At 38.6% G+C, this 16,342-nt stretch overlaps 1 protein-coding gene across 2 annotated transcripts in view; it reads right to left on the bottom strand.

Moving 5' to 3' along the window:
* Window positions 1-8,408, bottom strand: part of ANO3 (anoctamin 3) — an 85,758-nt gene extending 77,350 nt beyond the window's left edge. Inside the window, exon 1 of one of the 2 annotated variants that reach the window (XM_054283601.1) lies at window positions 8,240-8,408. Coding sequence is in view for 1 of the 2 variants with exons in the window: in XM_054283600.1 (XP_054139575.1) it covers window positions 6,803-6,848 (46 nt within the window). In the remaining variant the exon portion in view is untranslated. Of the gene's footprint in view, window positions 1-6,802; window positions 6,894-8,239 lie in introns of those variants that run through there. The other variant, XM_054283600.1, reaches the window with a different exon arrangement.
* Window positions 8,409-16,342: the final 7,934 nt, after the last annotated feature.

Here is a 16,342-nt window from a genome sequence, read left to right as displayed (position 1 = left end):
ATAATAGTAAGGCTATTTGCCTGATGTACAAATATTAGACAGGACCCAAAGGGAAAACCTAATGTTTCCATTTCTTCAAAACCTCACTTAGATACTCAAATATACTGAGAATTAAACTGTGACCTCACCAGTCAGAAAAATGAACAATTCCTCCCTTAAGTAACTGCACTGGCTAAAAGCCCTCACAAGACAAATGATAATCCAAATTGAGGCAGACTCAGACTTTCTTTCTGAGAAAACAGTGATGAATTTGCATTCATTGTAGCTCAGAGTTGTTAAAACATATTGCTGTACACTGCAGTTTGGTTTTGAGTTCACCTGTCTCTAATAAATAATCTACTGTAACTTATCTGTAGAATATATAGAACTGACCTAACTCCAGAACAAGTGTGGTAAAGATTTGTAATCTGAGTAATATATATACATATATATGTATAATACATACAATGCTTTCCGCAAATGTCATTGCATGTTTGACTCAAGACAACATAAACACACTCTTCAGTTTGGACAGGCCAAAGCAGAAAACAAGTAATCTTCATGTTGCTCAGCAAACTTGTGAATTTAGCACATCCACTTTCTGCTATCATGCTATGTCTAAAATATGGATGGCTGGGGTTTTTTTCATTACTTTCCCAGTTACTGCTTAGCCATCTGCATTAACTGTAATGCAAGGCTCTTGGTACTGTTAGCTAAGACAGTGTTTCAATTTCTCACAGTTACTGGAACTTCAAAATACCTCTGATCATAAAATATGCTGACTATCTTGATTTTGAAACAAAAACTGATATATTCAAAATGCTACTACAACAGAATACAAAATGAAAGGGCTGTTTCATTTATACTCATTTAGAAGATTTCAAAAATGACCAAAAGCAGAATAAATAAAGCAAAATATGGAAGCAGATCAGGAACTTGCAACTTTGTGGTATACCCAGTGAAATATAACTGATGAGAGTTCTAAAGAAAATGAGCGGTGGCTAGGGTTGCTATTTTCACAGGTCCTTACTCAGGAAATTTTGAAAAGCTGTGGAATAGGTACAAGGTTTGTCCACAGATACAACTATATTAAGCTATACTTAAAACAGATTGTAGGAAGTTAATGCCCAGACATCTAACCACAGCAGCATCATCATCTTTAGCTAGAGAGAGTTATGCAACATCCCAAAATTTTCTGATATCCTTTAGTTTCTCATTTCAAATATCCATTCAGTGAAAAAAAAAGTTACTTTTTTCTACAGCACTCATACACCTGCATAATATAAGGTTTAATATGTCACGTTTAGTGATTGTTTTCAAAAAGCTCTATATTTTTTCAAGTTACAACCCATAACAGTATAATCTGGAATAAAAAGACATATTATGGGCCCTTCAAAGGTGTTTGAGTGAAAAAGATGGAGTGGATCCTAGGCTGAGCAGTTGTATCAGGCAAAAGAAGTAAGAGCAAATATAGCCTTATTTAACATAGGACCTTACTTTTCAGTGCCCTGAAAAAACATTTTAAGTAACACTGTTTAAATATAGTATTGTTTTAAGGGATTGTACTAATAGCTGCATTGCTCTCAGCTTTCAGAGTCAACATGAGTATGGCACTGAAATTTTCTGTGTGTGTTAGTGCTCCTTGGAATGAAAACTGAAGAGCTGAGGCCAAAAACTTGCTTCATTCACACTGACATGAAAACTTGGCCTTTCTGTTCTAAAGAACAGTGGCAAAGGGTCGCAGTCTGTCATAAATTTTTGTGTGACAGAATTCCATCTTCTAGTAATTTCAGCAGTCTCTTCAAATTGTTAAGTTCACTAGGTTTACTCATGCCACAGAAGCACCAAACATCCTTGGATAAGCCTCCATGGGATTCTTTATCACAAGGCCAAGTTCCTGAATACTGAAAATTCTGGTAATAATACAATATATAAAATGTAAAATTCTGGAAATAATATAATATATAAATGTAAAATTATAATATAATATATAAAATATAAAATGTGATGTTTACAAATTCTCATTGAAATTCACAAGAAATGAAAGTCAGTTTCACATGCTGTTTTATAAAGAATGCAGGTCACTAAGAGCTTAAAATCTGAGTAAAGGAACCATAAGGGAAAGCTTTACTCCACAACAACAGTGCTTCTCAAAGTAGCTCCAAGTGATTTAACAAAAAAGCCAATGAAGCAACAAGCCTCACAGTGAAGGCAGAGCTATTCAAGATTCTCCATCCTCAATCCCTCTAAATCACACTACAACTTCAAGTGGCAATATATAAAATGAAACTAAATATTTGGTAGAGATAAGAATTGGAATGTGTCTAAATACACATCTTTTATGAAGATCCCTGATTTCTTCAGGAGTCTCAATTCAAGCTACTCCAAGATAAATCCCTTGAGAGGCTAAATCAGTGCCCTCAAAGACTTAATGAGTACTGAAATTGATTAACTTCTTCCTGCCTCGTTGAACCAGGAAACATTGAACTCCTTGACCAGACACCTGAAAAGCCACCAGATTTCAATCTGCACTCCACATTCTTAAATCTCATACACCAAGATGAAAGCAACTCCATTCTAAAGCACAAAACATCTTTTCTTCTTCCCAGCACTGAACTCCTTCATTAAAAAGCTTTGATAGAGGTATTAAAAAAACAACACTATTCAGTAAAAGCACCCAGCAAAGTATCCAGGAGAGTGTAGTCTGCGTATTCGGATAAAAGTCCTAGACATTTAAAATTTTAAGCATAGCAATTGCCTTGACCTACACCTTAAACACAGATTTATTCAAACTCTACCACCAGGTATCTGTTACAAGAGCCCACTGCAAATCATGTTGCCTTGCCTTCTGAAGAACTCAAGTTTTCAGTAGAGTCCCCTAATAAAACAAGCAATTGCTTGGTACCTGTCCCACACCTATTATGGAACCCACAAAAATCTACCCTAAGGCTGCAGCATATTTTTATGTCCTGCATGTAAAAAATTATGATTCCTAACTAGCTATCTTTCCCTGGAATTATGAAACTACAAATTACAGTAGATATTATCTTTGCTCTTGTCAACATTAACTGATTTCTCCTTTATTAATAACTATTAATTACTTACTAGTTTTAAACAAACCTGTATATTAAAGAAGTATATACAGTAATGTACAGTATATATTACCTGCATATTAATCTTTAAGGAAGAACATTATTCTTTTGTAAAGGATGGTTGGGAAGAAAAATAATAAAAATTTCTTTCCCTTTCCTCTGGCATAATTCCTCAGAGGCCATAGGTTGCATTGCCTTTTGAAAAAGTAAGAAGTATCAAGGTCTATATCACTAACATGATTTTTATCTGAGAATATTACTGAGGAAAATAATTTCAGAAAAACCAGTTTCCACCAAAGCAGAGGTTAAAAATAGCCAGAAAATACTATACAGATGGCTAAACAGATCTAACACACTGCTGTGTAGAGACACAGATTAGTCTACCTCTAGGACACTGCTCTTCTCCACAGACATTATCTTTGGATACAAGTAGAAGAACAAGAATTGCAGGGGTGAAGAAGAATGAGATTATTTTTTTCAACCCTTTCTGTGTCTTTTTATAACACTACACTGAGTTCTGCTGCAGGTTTTGAAACTGAGGGTTTCACTCTGCATACACAATTTGAACAAAGAGCAAGACAAAAAGATGGCAGCAGCCTCCTACTCTGAACACCTCCTCACTTTGTCAAGAAGGGAAAGCTAAATCAAAGAAAAACAATACCTAAATTCTAAACAGTAACAAATCCTCAGGATGTAATTTCATTCTTTCTGTATTTTCTCCTTCCAGTTGAAGGCTCCTAGATACCCACGAGACTGGAGAACTTAATCTTTTTCCTCCAAACCTTGTAAAAACAGCTTTGGTACTGAAATCACAACTTCTCAGCTAGAACAAAGTGCTCAGAGTAAGTAAAAGAAAAAAAAATGCTCTCTACCACATTCTGTGTCCCCTTTTAAAAGTTAGTTCGCTTTAGCAATTGAGTTTGAATATTATGTTACCTGGCAATAGGTAAATTCTGTTTCTGAAAAGTTTAAAATTATCTTCTATTTGTTTTCAGGAACTATGAGACTTGCTGATGTGTATTTTTCCTATATGACTGAGAATCCACATAAAAATTATGTCCTTTCAATGCCCCCCCCAAAAATGAAGCTTAGTCTTAATGCAAGTGAAGCATACAAGGCACAGCTGTGATGGGCATTTGGCCATTTCAGGAAGATTACCCCCGATTCTGTAAAGAAAGGGAATTTAGGGCACAATTTAGTGAGCAGCTGGAAAACAAACAATGCATTTAGCCAAAATTTCAGCAACAATAAGCCAGAAATTACAGTAAGCAAAATATTAAATTTTAAATAAAGACTGATACAAAATACTAAATGAAAAGGAAAAAGACAACGTTTTTTGCTGCTGAGATCAGTGTCCATGAACTTCAGAGTACCAGATGCTCAGCTTCTTCTCAGTACCTCATGGTAAAATGATGAATTCTTGATTACCATTTATGTTTGCTTAGTTTTGCTACAGCCTTTTGCTCAAGTTTTTATGTTATCCTTCCCCATTCCTAAAAGCTTTAGGCTGAGAAAAGCAGGCTGAACTCAGGTACATTTTGTACAAAGCACACTGCATTGAGAACTTTGGGAAAGCCACGGTCATGTTAGTCAGTGCTGTACAGGTAACCCAGCTCCATAAAAGCATCATCTCATCTCCAAAGCCTGATGACAGGCAAGGTACCTCAATCAGCATTTTGGGGGAATAAGGAGATGAGAACAATAATCTTCTCAAAAAGTAACTGCCAAAACTCACTTAGTTTTTACAAAGTTTTTTGACTTGTGCAAACACAGAGTTTCATAAATCACAAGTCAAAGAACCTGAACATAGTTGAAGTTGACAGACATTGTTGAGAGAGAAATTGAATACAAAACAAGTTTCAAAGGATGGCCATGCCAAATAAGACTGGATACTTTGGAGAAATAGAACTGAAAGATGAAAGATGCACTGTAATGGGACCCACAAGGGGTAGTTTAGATAAGAGGCTTTAAGGCATCTACAGCATGGAGTGGCTAAAGCTGACAGGCCAAGAAACACTTAAAATGTTTTGTAATTAGGAAATAGTTGCGCTTCTAATTGTGATGGTGTCAATTATAACAGCTATATTCTAATCCTTCATGTGAGACTGAAAATGGAATAAACATTTTTTAAATGCCTCTCAGTTGACCCATCTCTGCATCAGAAAAGGGTATAATCTGACAAATGAAAGTTGGGTTTGGGGTTTTTTAAAGATTATTACAGAATGGCTGCATTTTTTCTGAAGAGCCTTGACAATGATTCTGGAGCTTGCTAATCATTGCTGTAATGTAAGAAATGCTGTCTTATGAAAAAGGACTAACACTGTGGCTTCAAGGCTTCTAATGCTTTTGTAAATGTTAACTTGACAGTTGAAAAAATACATTTTTATACTAATTAATTACCTTTGAGCCTGACTAAACTAGACTTTTTACAGTCTGAGACAGCACCACTCATTACTGCACACAAGACTGGCATTAAATGCAAAACCTCTACTGCAAGGAAGTAAATTTATTATGTGATTATCAGAATGGAAAAAGCGCTTTGAATTATTTATTTTCAACTAACCAGTGAAAGAGAAGAACTTGAATGAGGCAAAATCCAATAAGTGACCTCATCATTTATGTATAATGAATACCACTTCCTATCACAATTTACACCATACTGCATTATAAGAACAACAAAAAAAAAGTTTGTCAATAACTGAAAGAGAACAAAGTGAGAGAAATCTTGGTTCATCTGATCCACAAAATATAGAAAAATACTGGTTCCGTGATAAAGAAATAAATTTTAAAAGTTCATTGAGAGAATTACCTTTTTTCCTAACATGAACACAATACAGGTTTTATGGTGATGGTAATCAAAACTGGAAATTCACCTTTATATTTGCTGACCAGCAAAGAGCTTCTGTTTGGCAATTAAATCCCAGACAAAAAAAAAAAACTTAATACACAGACTGAGCCTGAGTTGTATCTGCACCTAAAACACCAGATCCCTGCTCACAATTACAATTAATATTCTTCCTCTGCTTTTGTACTTGGGTAACAGGATGACACGAAGACTAAAACCTAAAAACAAACCTACTAACAACCGCAGTGAACTCTGGAGGCTGAACGACCTGTCCGTATCACGCATGTAGGCATCTTTAGACTCACCTGTACAGCGAGAACCAAAGCAGCACCGCCCTTCGCGAAGGAACGCTTGGGCGGGGCCGGGCCGGGCCCTTCGGCCCCCAGCCCCGGGGCGCGGACAGCTCCGGGCTCGGCCCCGCCGCAGCCGCATTGACGCCCAGCAAAGCATCCGAGAGCACCGGTGCGCCTCCAGAGCAGGAGCGGGCACGGCCGCATGCCGGCACCCCGTACAGGGAGCGGGCACGGCCGCATGCCGGCACGCCGGGCAGGGTGCGGGCACACACACAGAACGCGCCGGCACCCGCGGGCGATCCCGCACGGACACCGCGGCCAGACCTCCGCGTCCCTCCTCAGGCTGCCCTCTCTGAAGATGCCCTCCCCTGAGGCTTACATCCTTCAGACTGCCCACCCTGAGGCTGCCCCCCCTGAGGCTGGCATCCCTCAGGCTGCCCCTTCTGCGGCTGACATCCCTCAGGCTGCCCCCCCTGAGGCTGGCATCCCTCAGGCCGCCCTCTCTGAGGCTGCCCTCGCCGCGTCCCCACTCCCGCAGGGCAGGCAGGTGCGGTGGCCTCCCGATAGGTGCGCTCGGCAGGGCTTGTACTGACCTTTCTGCTGCCGAAAGGACTGGATGGAGCCCGAGTGGTGAACCATGCTGGCGGAGCGCAGCCTCCCAGCTGCCAGCCCGCCGGCTGCGGCGGCGGGGGGCGGGCACCCAGCGGCGCGGCCCGGCCCGGCGCGGCCCGGCGCGCAGCGGAGGCCGGGGGAACGAAGGGCCCGGGGAATGGCGGCGGCCGCGGGGGAGGTGGTCACGCCGGGCCCGGGGGGCGAGGGGCGGGCGCGGAGCCGGGGCTGCGCCTCCGCCCGCAGCCCGGGCCGGGAATGGTGCCAGCGAGAATCGGTGGGAAAGGCTGTGCGCACCCCGCTGAGGAGGAGCGCTGGCCGCAGCCCCGTTATCCCTATTGCCTGGCTGTGCCCTCGGTCTCCCTTTTTAGAAAACATCAGGTGTTCCTATTGAGGTGAAGGGCAGCGAAGTAAAAATTGCATCGGCTTTACGCGGTAACGGCTGCGTTTGAATCTCAACGTTGTGAGTTAAGTTGGTGTTACATCGCTTCCATCCCCGTCCTCGCACCGCGTCCCTTAGTTGCATCACAGCTTTTTTTATTTCTATGTATTTTACAAAACTTAGAGTCTCAACCTTACTGCAGATAATTTTTTACAAGATACTAAATTACAAACTCAAGCCTGATGTGGCCCATTTCTATCCTATTTGTATCATAATCTCCCCTTTCTCTACAGTGTGTGCCAGTAGCTCATTCTAGACAACAGAAGATTCAAACTAAAAAGGGTTTTATTTCTTTCCTTGTTGCTCTCTGGTCACATTATTCTGTCTGGATTCTGAATAAGTTTTATGATAGTATCCTTCAATCCCTGTAGAATGCTTTGGATTTCTTTTTAATTTTTTTTTCTACCACAATATTCTGGAGGGTTTGGTCCTCCTAAATTAATTCAGTCAAATATTGTAGCCTGCATCTAGGAGTATCTATATCCTCTTCTCCATTTAGAGATACAAATATCATTTACTCATTAGAAGTCAATTCAATCACCTAACTAGCACAGGTTACTACAGTATTCCTTCAAAGTCTGTGGCTCCATTTGTGTCCTGTCAGATTTCCTCTGACAGTAAAGGCAGAACTTCCCCATAGCTGACTGGGGCTTGTCATGTACAATGTGCCAAAAAAATTACATAAATGCTACCCCATACTACAGTCTGTACTATAAATGGTACTACTTTGTCTATATGGGTGTAGTTAAGCAAACAAGATGGATACACACTTTTTTGTGTGTGTGTAAGAATGTTTTTCCACTATGAAAATATATTAAACAACCATATATAAACCAATACATCCATGCATGTAGAAAGGCAGACAAAAATTGCATCCTAACTGGTGAGGTATTCCGCAGCACTTTTTTTAGAGTACAACAGATATTGCTCTTACATAACATGCAGCTGACACATCCATAAGGGGAAAAAATAAACTTACCTCCTCAGGATAGCTGACCACATTTCAGGCTGCTCTGCGACATTTGCAGAAGGTTTGTTGTTAGTTTAAGAAAAGATGCAGAAGCTATAGTGCTATAGTATGGATCTTACTCATTTTTTGGTCTCCAGTGGTAGTCTGCACAGTGAAGGTAACATGAGGCATTCCTCTGCACTCATGCAATTTTAGAAAAGCTCCTCAGAACAGCTTTTTCCTGCTGAGATACAGCACTATAAATGTTGCATGGCAGAGTAAGTCAGCCAGCTGACTTGCTGATCAACAAGTTCTGGCAAACTAAAAGCAAGCTAAAAAAAGAGATGAATAAAATCTTTGTTGTTTACTTTCAAGCTTTAATGTAGACATCAGAGTGGACTCATGGAGATTAAAACCAAATCTATTCCCTGAAGGTCAGCCAGAAAAAACAAAAAGAGAGTGTAATAAAACCTATAAACTTAATAAACATGTGCAACCTGTAACAAGCAAAGGTAGTTCTTGCACTGTAAGGGTCTAAACCTTTGCCAGGTTCTAGGACAGATCTATTCTTTGGGAAACCTTGGCTGACACCTTTTGACTTGCCTACAAAGTAGAAGAACAGTGTGCATTGTGCTCCTTCTCTTCGCAGCACAAAATAAAAGAGGGCCATTGCTGGCTCTCCAATGATAGTAACTACAAAATGCAGAGGGGAAGGAGAGGGGCTCACAAGTAAAATTAAAGAAGAAAGAGATTATCATACTCAGTCTTGGAAAAGAGGCTGTCAGCTGCCTGGTACTCAGTGCCATCCTTCTAATTTCTGGTCCACAATCCTCCACAAGGACTTACAGAACTCCTGAATCCAAGCAGATTTCACTGACACTAGTAGATTTCAAGTATATTTCACTGACATAATACACAAAACGATGGGAAGAGGAAGCCAGGGTAAGGCAGTGCTCAGAAATCCTGTACTGGATTAAATGCTGAGACTAGAAAATTATAAATTATATACATTATAAAGCTCTATTTCTAACAGTAGGTGGTGTGTATGCATCAAACTACAGATAAGGCATTTGAAGCTAAGGTCTGCAAAAGAGAAGAAAAACTACCTCTACAAAGGTAATTAATTTTTAAATTAAATCCTTCACAGTGTCAACTGACTTAACTTAATAATTGTAAAATATGATCATATGAGGATCTTGAAATATAGTTCTTTGGTAAGTAAGGAGAGTTTGAAGATCTTTTTAGGGTGCAGATAACAGAACAATTAAGAATTGATGACTAAGATATGTAAGAAATGCATACATCCTTAGCTTCATATGCATTGGCTACATTGGCTTTGAAGGCCATTGAAATAAAAATCTACCCTCATAAGCACTGTCTAATAAAATATTCAGTTCTATTATGCTATGTCTCACATTTATCTCTTAGTAAGCTTTTATAAATAATTTCTAAAACCAATGAAAGATGGAGAGATCAGGATCAAACAGAACTAGATTAAAATCTTCTACCTTGACAATCAACAGAACCAAAATCATGACTTAAAAGCTTAAGGTTGATCACATTGAATTTTTTAACTAAGTTTTAGGTTTTTAGTTTTGACAGTGAGATTAATTCTCTGTGATAGACATCATTTTTAATGAGATATTTCCTTATATCTTCTGACAAAGACTAAGATTTGGTCTTGCTTCATCATAATACATATAGCCTTATGAAAATCTGTATTATTTGAGATCTGCAAAACTTTGAAATTATGAGAACAGGAGGACTGAGTTGTTTTGCCACAAGAACAGGCTATGAGAAAGAGATGCTTTTAATTAATTTTTGTACTTTCACAGTGCTTTTCAGAAAGTCAGAGGAAACAGAACCCTGAATTAAAGCCTAATTCACCTGTGTTGTGTCTTATGCCAAATATTTCCTTAAGAAATACAGCCACCTCAAAAGTTGACTATAGCCACTGTTAAGTATTGCCCAGAAAGAAAATGGAACTTACTCCAAAGAAGCTCAGGAGGTTCAGCACGTGCAAAATCCTGCCCCTGAGAAATCCCCATACATAATTCATGCTGAGCAGCAGATCTAGCAGAAAGGACCTGAACTTTATGGGAAGCATACCTTGAACACCAGCCAGCTGTGCACTTGCATCATAAATAAAGAAACCTTAGGAGAAATGGAGCCAGGAGATTAAATTTGCATTAATCCCCTTTACTTGGCCTGACTGTAGCTGTACCTGCAATTTTGTGTCTAGCTTTCCCACTTGAAGCCCACTCAGTTCAGGAAAGGTGTTAAAAAATTGGAAAAGATCCATAAAATGCTACTCAAGAAGGTCAGGGATCTACAGTAAATAAACTGTGAGAAGTTGAATAAACTAGGCTAATTTAATATGAAAAATAAACTAAGGAGTTTCAGGAGCCTACCACTACTGGGAAACACTTGCAAAGGTTAGAGTAATAAACCCTTTATAGTCCTAAATGATCTTCTTGGTGACAAAAGCCACACATCATGGCATGGGTAGCTCAGACTGAGCCCTACTAACGAGTTTTTAGCAGTGGTGATACATCATCAGAGCATGTAACCCAAAAAGAGGTAAAATACCTGTCCTTGATGGTTTTCAAATTATGCCTTGACAAAGCTGTGTCTGACCCAGTCAATGGCAATGGTAAAGTTGCAGAACAGGAGGTTGGATCTGCAAGGGCTATAATAAAGGATGTAATAAAAATAAAATTCAAGTGAGTTGGAGCCAGATCAATTCAAAACAGGAAGTAGACACACAATTTCAAATTGTAATTAAAATAAATCCTAAAGGGGTTTTTTTCGTATCGACAGTGAAAGATTTTGTTGACTATATGCTTATGCAGCTTTTCAAAGGACAAAATAGGAAGATGATATTAAATGTCCTTTCTCAAACATATTAATTTCTAAAATTCTTGTGGAGTACAGTTTCTTATAAATTTGCAGGAAAGGTTTTGAGACAGGGTGATTCTTTAGCGTAAAATGTTTGAATAAGAGCATTAAATATTTACAGCAGCACCCAAATTTACTTATTTTGCTATCAATTTTTATCTAATACATTTAAAGAGTATGAAAAATCAGTGTTTACAGAATTGTTGAGTCCACCTCTCAAGAAGAGCAGTTCCATACTACTTAATGTTCTGCAATGCAAAAATCATCTTGTTCAAATATTTACAGTAATGTTGTTCTCAAATTTTTTGATCTTACTGAAAACAGTGAGAATTTTGCCATAGAGAGTAACACAATGATTCTCTCATGAAGCTGTCAGTCACTATGGAGAAGGTTTAAAAAGCAGACTTGCTAAAGTATGTAGTAGATTAATTAAAAAACTGAACAACATATCGATAATGATTTTACCTTGTGTTGCTAAGACACAAACTCTTGAAATCTCACTGATTTCCATATTTTAATATTTCATTTCTATGGTAATTTAAGAGACATTTTCTCCTGGTATAGATAGAATTTTGTTATATCTAAGGAACTGTGTTTTCTGACTGATATAAAGTGTTTGGGATTCAATTCTGTAGCTCACTGCAATTGCATGCTTACTTTAAAGCTTGTAGTTTACTTTTATACATTTGTGTTTGCATCCTGATCATCTCCCTGAATGGAGTTACTTTTGCAGTATGAGATTAATTTATCAAGGCAACATGAAAGAGAACCAAAGAAACAAACTTTACAGTCCATATTTTTTGTAAAATTTCATTTTCCCCAGCAAAGAAACTCAATTTTGTTGTTAAATATTTGGGTCAAACACTAAACTAGAATTGTAAAGAGTTCCTCATTCTTATGCCTGGTATACACTGGAATCCTTGCAACATACCTATATAGAAGTGAAAACATGAGTGAGTTGTCCATTGCTAAAAACCCTTATATCATAATGCAAAGAGATTATAAAGAAAATACTAATGTCAAGAAACATTAAAAGGTGTAGAGGAAAAACTGAATTTTAATAGCAGCATCCAATTTATGTACCTATCCACATTTTTCAGGTAGGAAAACTTCTATATTGTGATATTTTTCTCTTCTATTACGCAGCTCAGTTTTCTTATTTCGTGTTTTATCTGAAGCAAGCAGCAAGAAAGATTATTCTCCTCTAACTGCAGTACCAGCTATCAAACTGCTGTAATATATTTCTGAATCACAGCCTGATTTTTCAAGTAAGGAAGAAAATAATCAGCTAGAGTATTAAAAATCACTGTCAGTGATGAAACTATCCCTCATCTAATTTGTTTTCACAGTGTAGACCTATTCTGCAAATGTGCCCATTGTTTCTTGAGTATCATGTTCTTAGTACAAGAAGCTTCAAGAATTACAGTGCTAGATATTTTTAGAAACAAGACATAGTCCTTAGCTGCAAAGTCTGAATTTACATTTTTTTAAAAAAAGCTGCCATTTAGGCATTTCTTCCTAGATTTAGGAAAAATTTCTTGTCTTGTCTCTAAGAAGATCTGGTCTCCTGGGTATTCAGTTCTTTGGTTTAGAGATTAACCCTCTATTGCTGCTTAGTGCAATTTTGACAGCCAAGTCTTTCATCACCTTCAAGCTAGTTCTGTGTAGAGAACATCTTAGTTCTTATTATTTATAATGGATATAAATCCATTTCCTATTTGCTGATGGCTCATGGAAAAATTCAATGCACAAGGAGAGAAAAAAAAAAAGAAAACTTACTTATAAAACCATACAAAGTATATTCATGTTCAGAGCAAAATGTTGCAAAGGCTGAATAACCCTTAGAGAACTAATCTAGCTTGACAGTTACACAGTGTTAAAGTTTTTCACTGTTCCTTTAAAAGTTATATAGCTCTGCCATCACTTCTTTTTTTTCTCCGTATCTCTAAAGAAAAAACCTATCATACTCTCTGTAAACTGACTATCCTGTTAAGAATGTACACAAAGACATATAAAAAAAGACAATAATCCCTATTGCTACAAGCATTATGTACCCAGACCTCTTCCCTGGTGGTGTCTGGCAGGAAAAAATTGAATAACACACATTATTTATAGTATTAAAATATTAAAAATTACAATAAACAATATTATTTCATCTTGACCCTGAGGAACTGTTCTGCAGGAAAGGAGACACGATGGGGAAAGCATTTATGCTGCAAAAAGGAGCCTGTGTTTGCAGAACAGAGCAGCAGGTGAGAACCTGAGGTAAACAAGGAATGTGGCCTTAGATGGTTGAACCTTTTTCCGTCTTGTATTTCTGTCATTCTGTCAGTTCTGGAGAAATAAAATGTGTGAAACAGTGCTCAAGGATGGTGGGAGGAAAATGCTCGCTGATAGCTCTGTGCAATAACTGTTTGAATATGAGGCACTTGTCAGTTTGATGTTGATGCTTTGAGAAGCAGATTTTGGGAGAGGCATCAGGAAAAGAAATCATGCTGCAACTGCCTGCAGAGCTTTGTATTTATTTCAGATAAATCGGTTAATTATTTATCTGAGTTATTTATGCCATGGGGTATTTCTTCCACTGTAAGAATACTCAGGGATGAACTGATAAAAATAAAAAAAAAATTGAATGCTCACTGAACAGCTCACAGGTACTGTTCTTCCTCCTTCCCAGGGGATTGCTCACACTAACTCTGTGCTTGTGGAGGTGTATCAGCCTGGCACCTAGAGCCTCTTATGCACAGAGATAGATTTATTCTCAGAAGAGGTAAGAGACTTGAAGTACCCATGAAGTGCATTCACATAGTCTCCCTTATAAAGAGAACCTGGATAGAGAGAACAGCAGAGATGCCAGAGAGGTAATGTGACAATAATTTGGATGTAGATTTTACAATAGCTAGGAAGCAGACTATTGCTTGCAGATGGCAGTGGCTGGCAGGAGTTACTCCAGCTTTTTTCCTTTTTTTTTTTAACAGAAGCTGTTGAAACTAGAAAATAATCCAGTTACAAGTAACTGCAAAGAACAAATTAAAAACTGCATACTGTTTTTATCCATGAATTTTGTCCTCTAGGGATCAACAAGGCCCTGTTTTAACAATCAGTGGGGTAAGGGAGAGATGTTAGGTATATTAAAATTAAAAAAAAAAACTCAAACGTTTCCTTTCTGAGCCTTCCTGGCCTTGGATTTATCTGTCTGCACCCTACCCAAACCTGGGCATTCAGTCCTAGGTTCTCCTCCCCTTTTCCTTGGTTGTTAATGGAACTGCCTCTACCAGTACCAAAGATTCATGGTGAAGGTTCTGGAAAGTATAAGAAATAATTCAAATCTCTGCTCTCCCAAAGCCCATTTCACTCCAATTGAATATTTATGTGACCACAGGGAAGGTATTTGATGTCATGTCATTCCAGCTGACTGAAAATCATTGCTGGGATAAACATTTAATAATTTATACAAAGCAGTGGCTCCCAGAATAACTTCTATAGGAGAAGGAAAAGAAACATCTGGTAGATAGGAGACACCTGGAATTTGAGAGGTTTAGTCTACTCTGTATAAGACATAGCACTGCTACTGTCACAGACAGCTATGGCAGCTTCTACACCGTTCAATTCTTGGCCAGGACCCGCCCAGCTGCTTTGCTAAAGCCAAAGCATTGATATATACATGCCAAAGGCATGAAGAAATTTTCCTGAGGAGCTGTGCTCAGTGTGAGTTACACTCAGCTGAGGGGTTGAGTCAGCATTCTGTGAGGACTAGGCTCCAGCAGCCAAACAGACAAGAGGATGCCCACTGGTGGGGCTGGGGTTGATCTGGGTAAGCCTGCTCACAGAAGAAATTTTGGCTGGATTGATACCATATGTGGTGCTGGAAGATCTAGGAAGGAAGTTAACTTCCAATTTTCAAGTTTCTGCAATATCTTGGCAAACACCTCCCTTGCATCTCTCCAAAGCCATTTTTCCTGTGAGTATCTACCAAAAGAAAGATGCATTTGGAGAGCAAACTAAAATTAAGCTACATGAATATCAATTGTAGTTACAAGCAAAAGTTGATTATGCACTCATGACATGCAAGCTAGTTATATCTTTTAAGGCTGAAGAATTGAGTAAGATCTAAATACACAGGCTGTAGTTTACAAAGGGTAAGAAAAAAGAGTGGAAACTATAGGACATTAAATATGAAAAAGCATGAAAAAGAAGCTAAATGCTTAAGAAAATAGGTTGGGAATCAATATGCATATATACATATATAAATATATAAATGAAGGGTACATAAAGAGTTTTTGGCCTTATCCCACTCTGATTTTGTTAGTAATAAATTCACTTTGTACCGCTAAGAGGAGCCTGTTTTGCCCCTGGAGTGTTTTCTTCAGGTCCTTATCTCCACTCATGGGCCCTTTGTTCAATTTTCTCTCCTCTGCCCAGCTGTGGCAGGGGCGCGTGAGCGAGCGGCTTCCGTCGTGCCTAGTGTCTGGCCAGTGTCAGACCACAAAAAAGCTTTTCCCCTCTCTGGCTCCAAGGAGCTGCAGCAGTCATCTTTCAGCTGCTTTGAGGTGAACTGCAGCCCACTTGCTAGTTCAAGACCAGAGATGGGGGACCCATGGGAGCAGCATCACCCCATGCTAGCCCCAGGCCTCCCGGAGCACCTTTTGTAGATTGAGACAAAAGGCCAGCAAGGTCATAAAGCTGGAATTCAGAAATATGTTTTCTATCTGAAGCAGACATCTTCCTGTTTATTTGGGATTAATTGGCAAAATCATCCTAATGGTTCACACAATCAAAACCAGAAGATCTTCACCATGGACTATGAAACCCCATCTCTTACACCCCATTGCTCCGTGGTGTAAACAGCTATGTTTGGTTTAGCCAGAGACACTACAGACATTTTTATTAACTCAGAACAGCACTTGCTGAAAGTGTAATAATATAAACTGAAGTTCCTGTGATCTCATTTGTAAAATAGTGTTAAGCAAGTACTAGACACCAAGTATTGTCGGCAAAAAACTGTAAAAGATGTAATTGTTAGGAGATAACAGCTACAGGTTATTTTGTAGTAGATTTGGACATTTTTTTTCTCTGCACATAACTCATCTTAGTTGTACTCTTCCCCCCAAACATATTTACAGCTTTTAATAATAATGGCAGAGAGAAAGGCAACACGTACAAGTTGCCTTTGAATCTGCAAGTCATCATGCCAGCAAACTATCAACAATACCAGATGGCAGGGGATTCCTTTAA

This window comes from Melozone crissalis, unplaced genomic scaffold, assembly GCF_028551555.1.
Source record: "Melozone crissalis strain CALT ecotype California unplaced genomic scaffold, PUWL_Pcris_2 ptg000038l_1, whole genome shotgun sequence".
NCBI classification, from domain to species: domain Eukaryota; kingdom Metazoa; phylum Chordata; class Aves; order Passeriformes; family Passerellidae; genus Melozone; species Melozone crissalis.
Note: the sequence above shows the minus strand (reverse complement) of the source record. Positions and strands in the feature narration are given on the sequence as shown.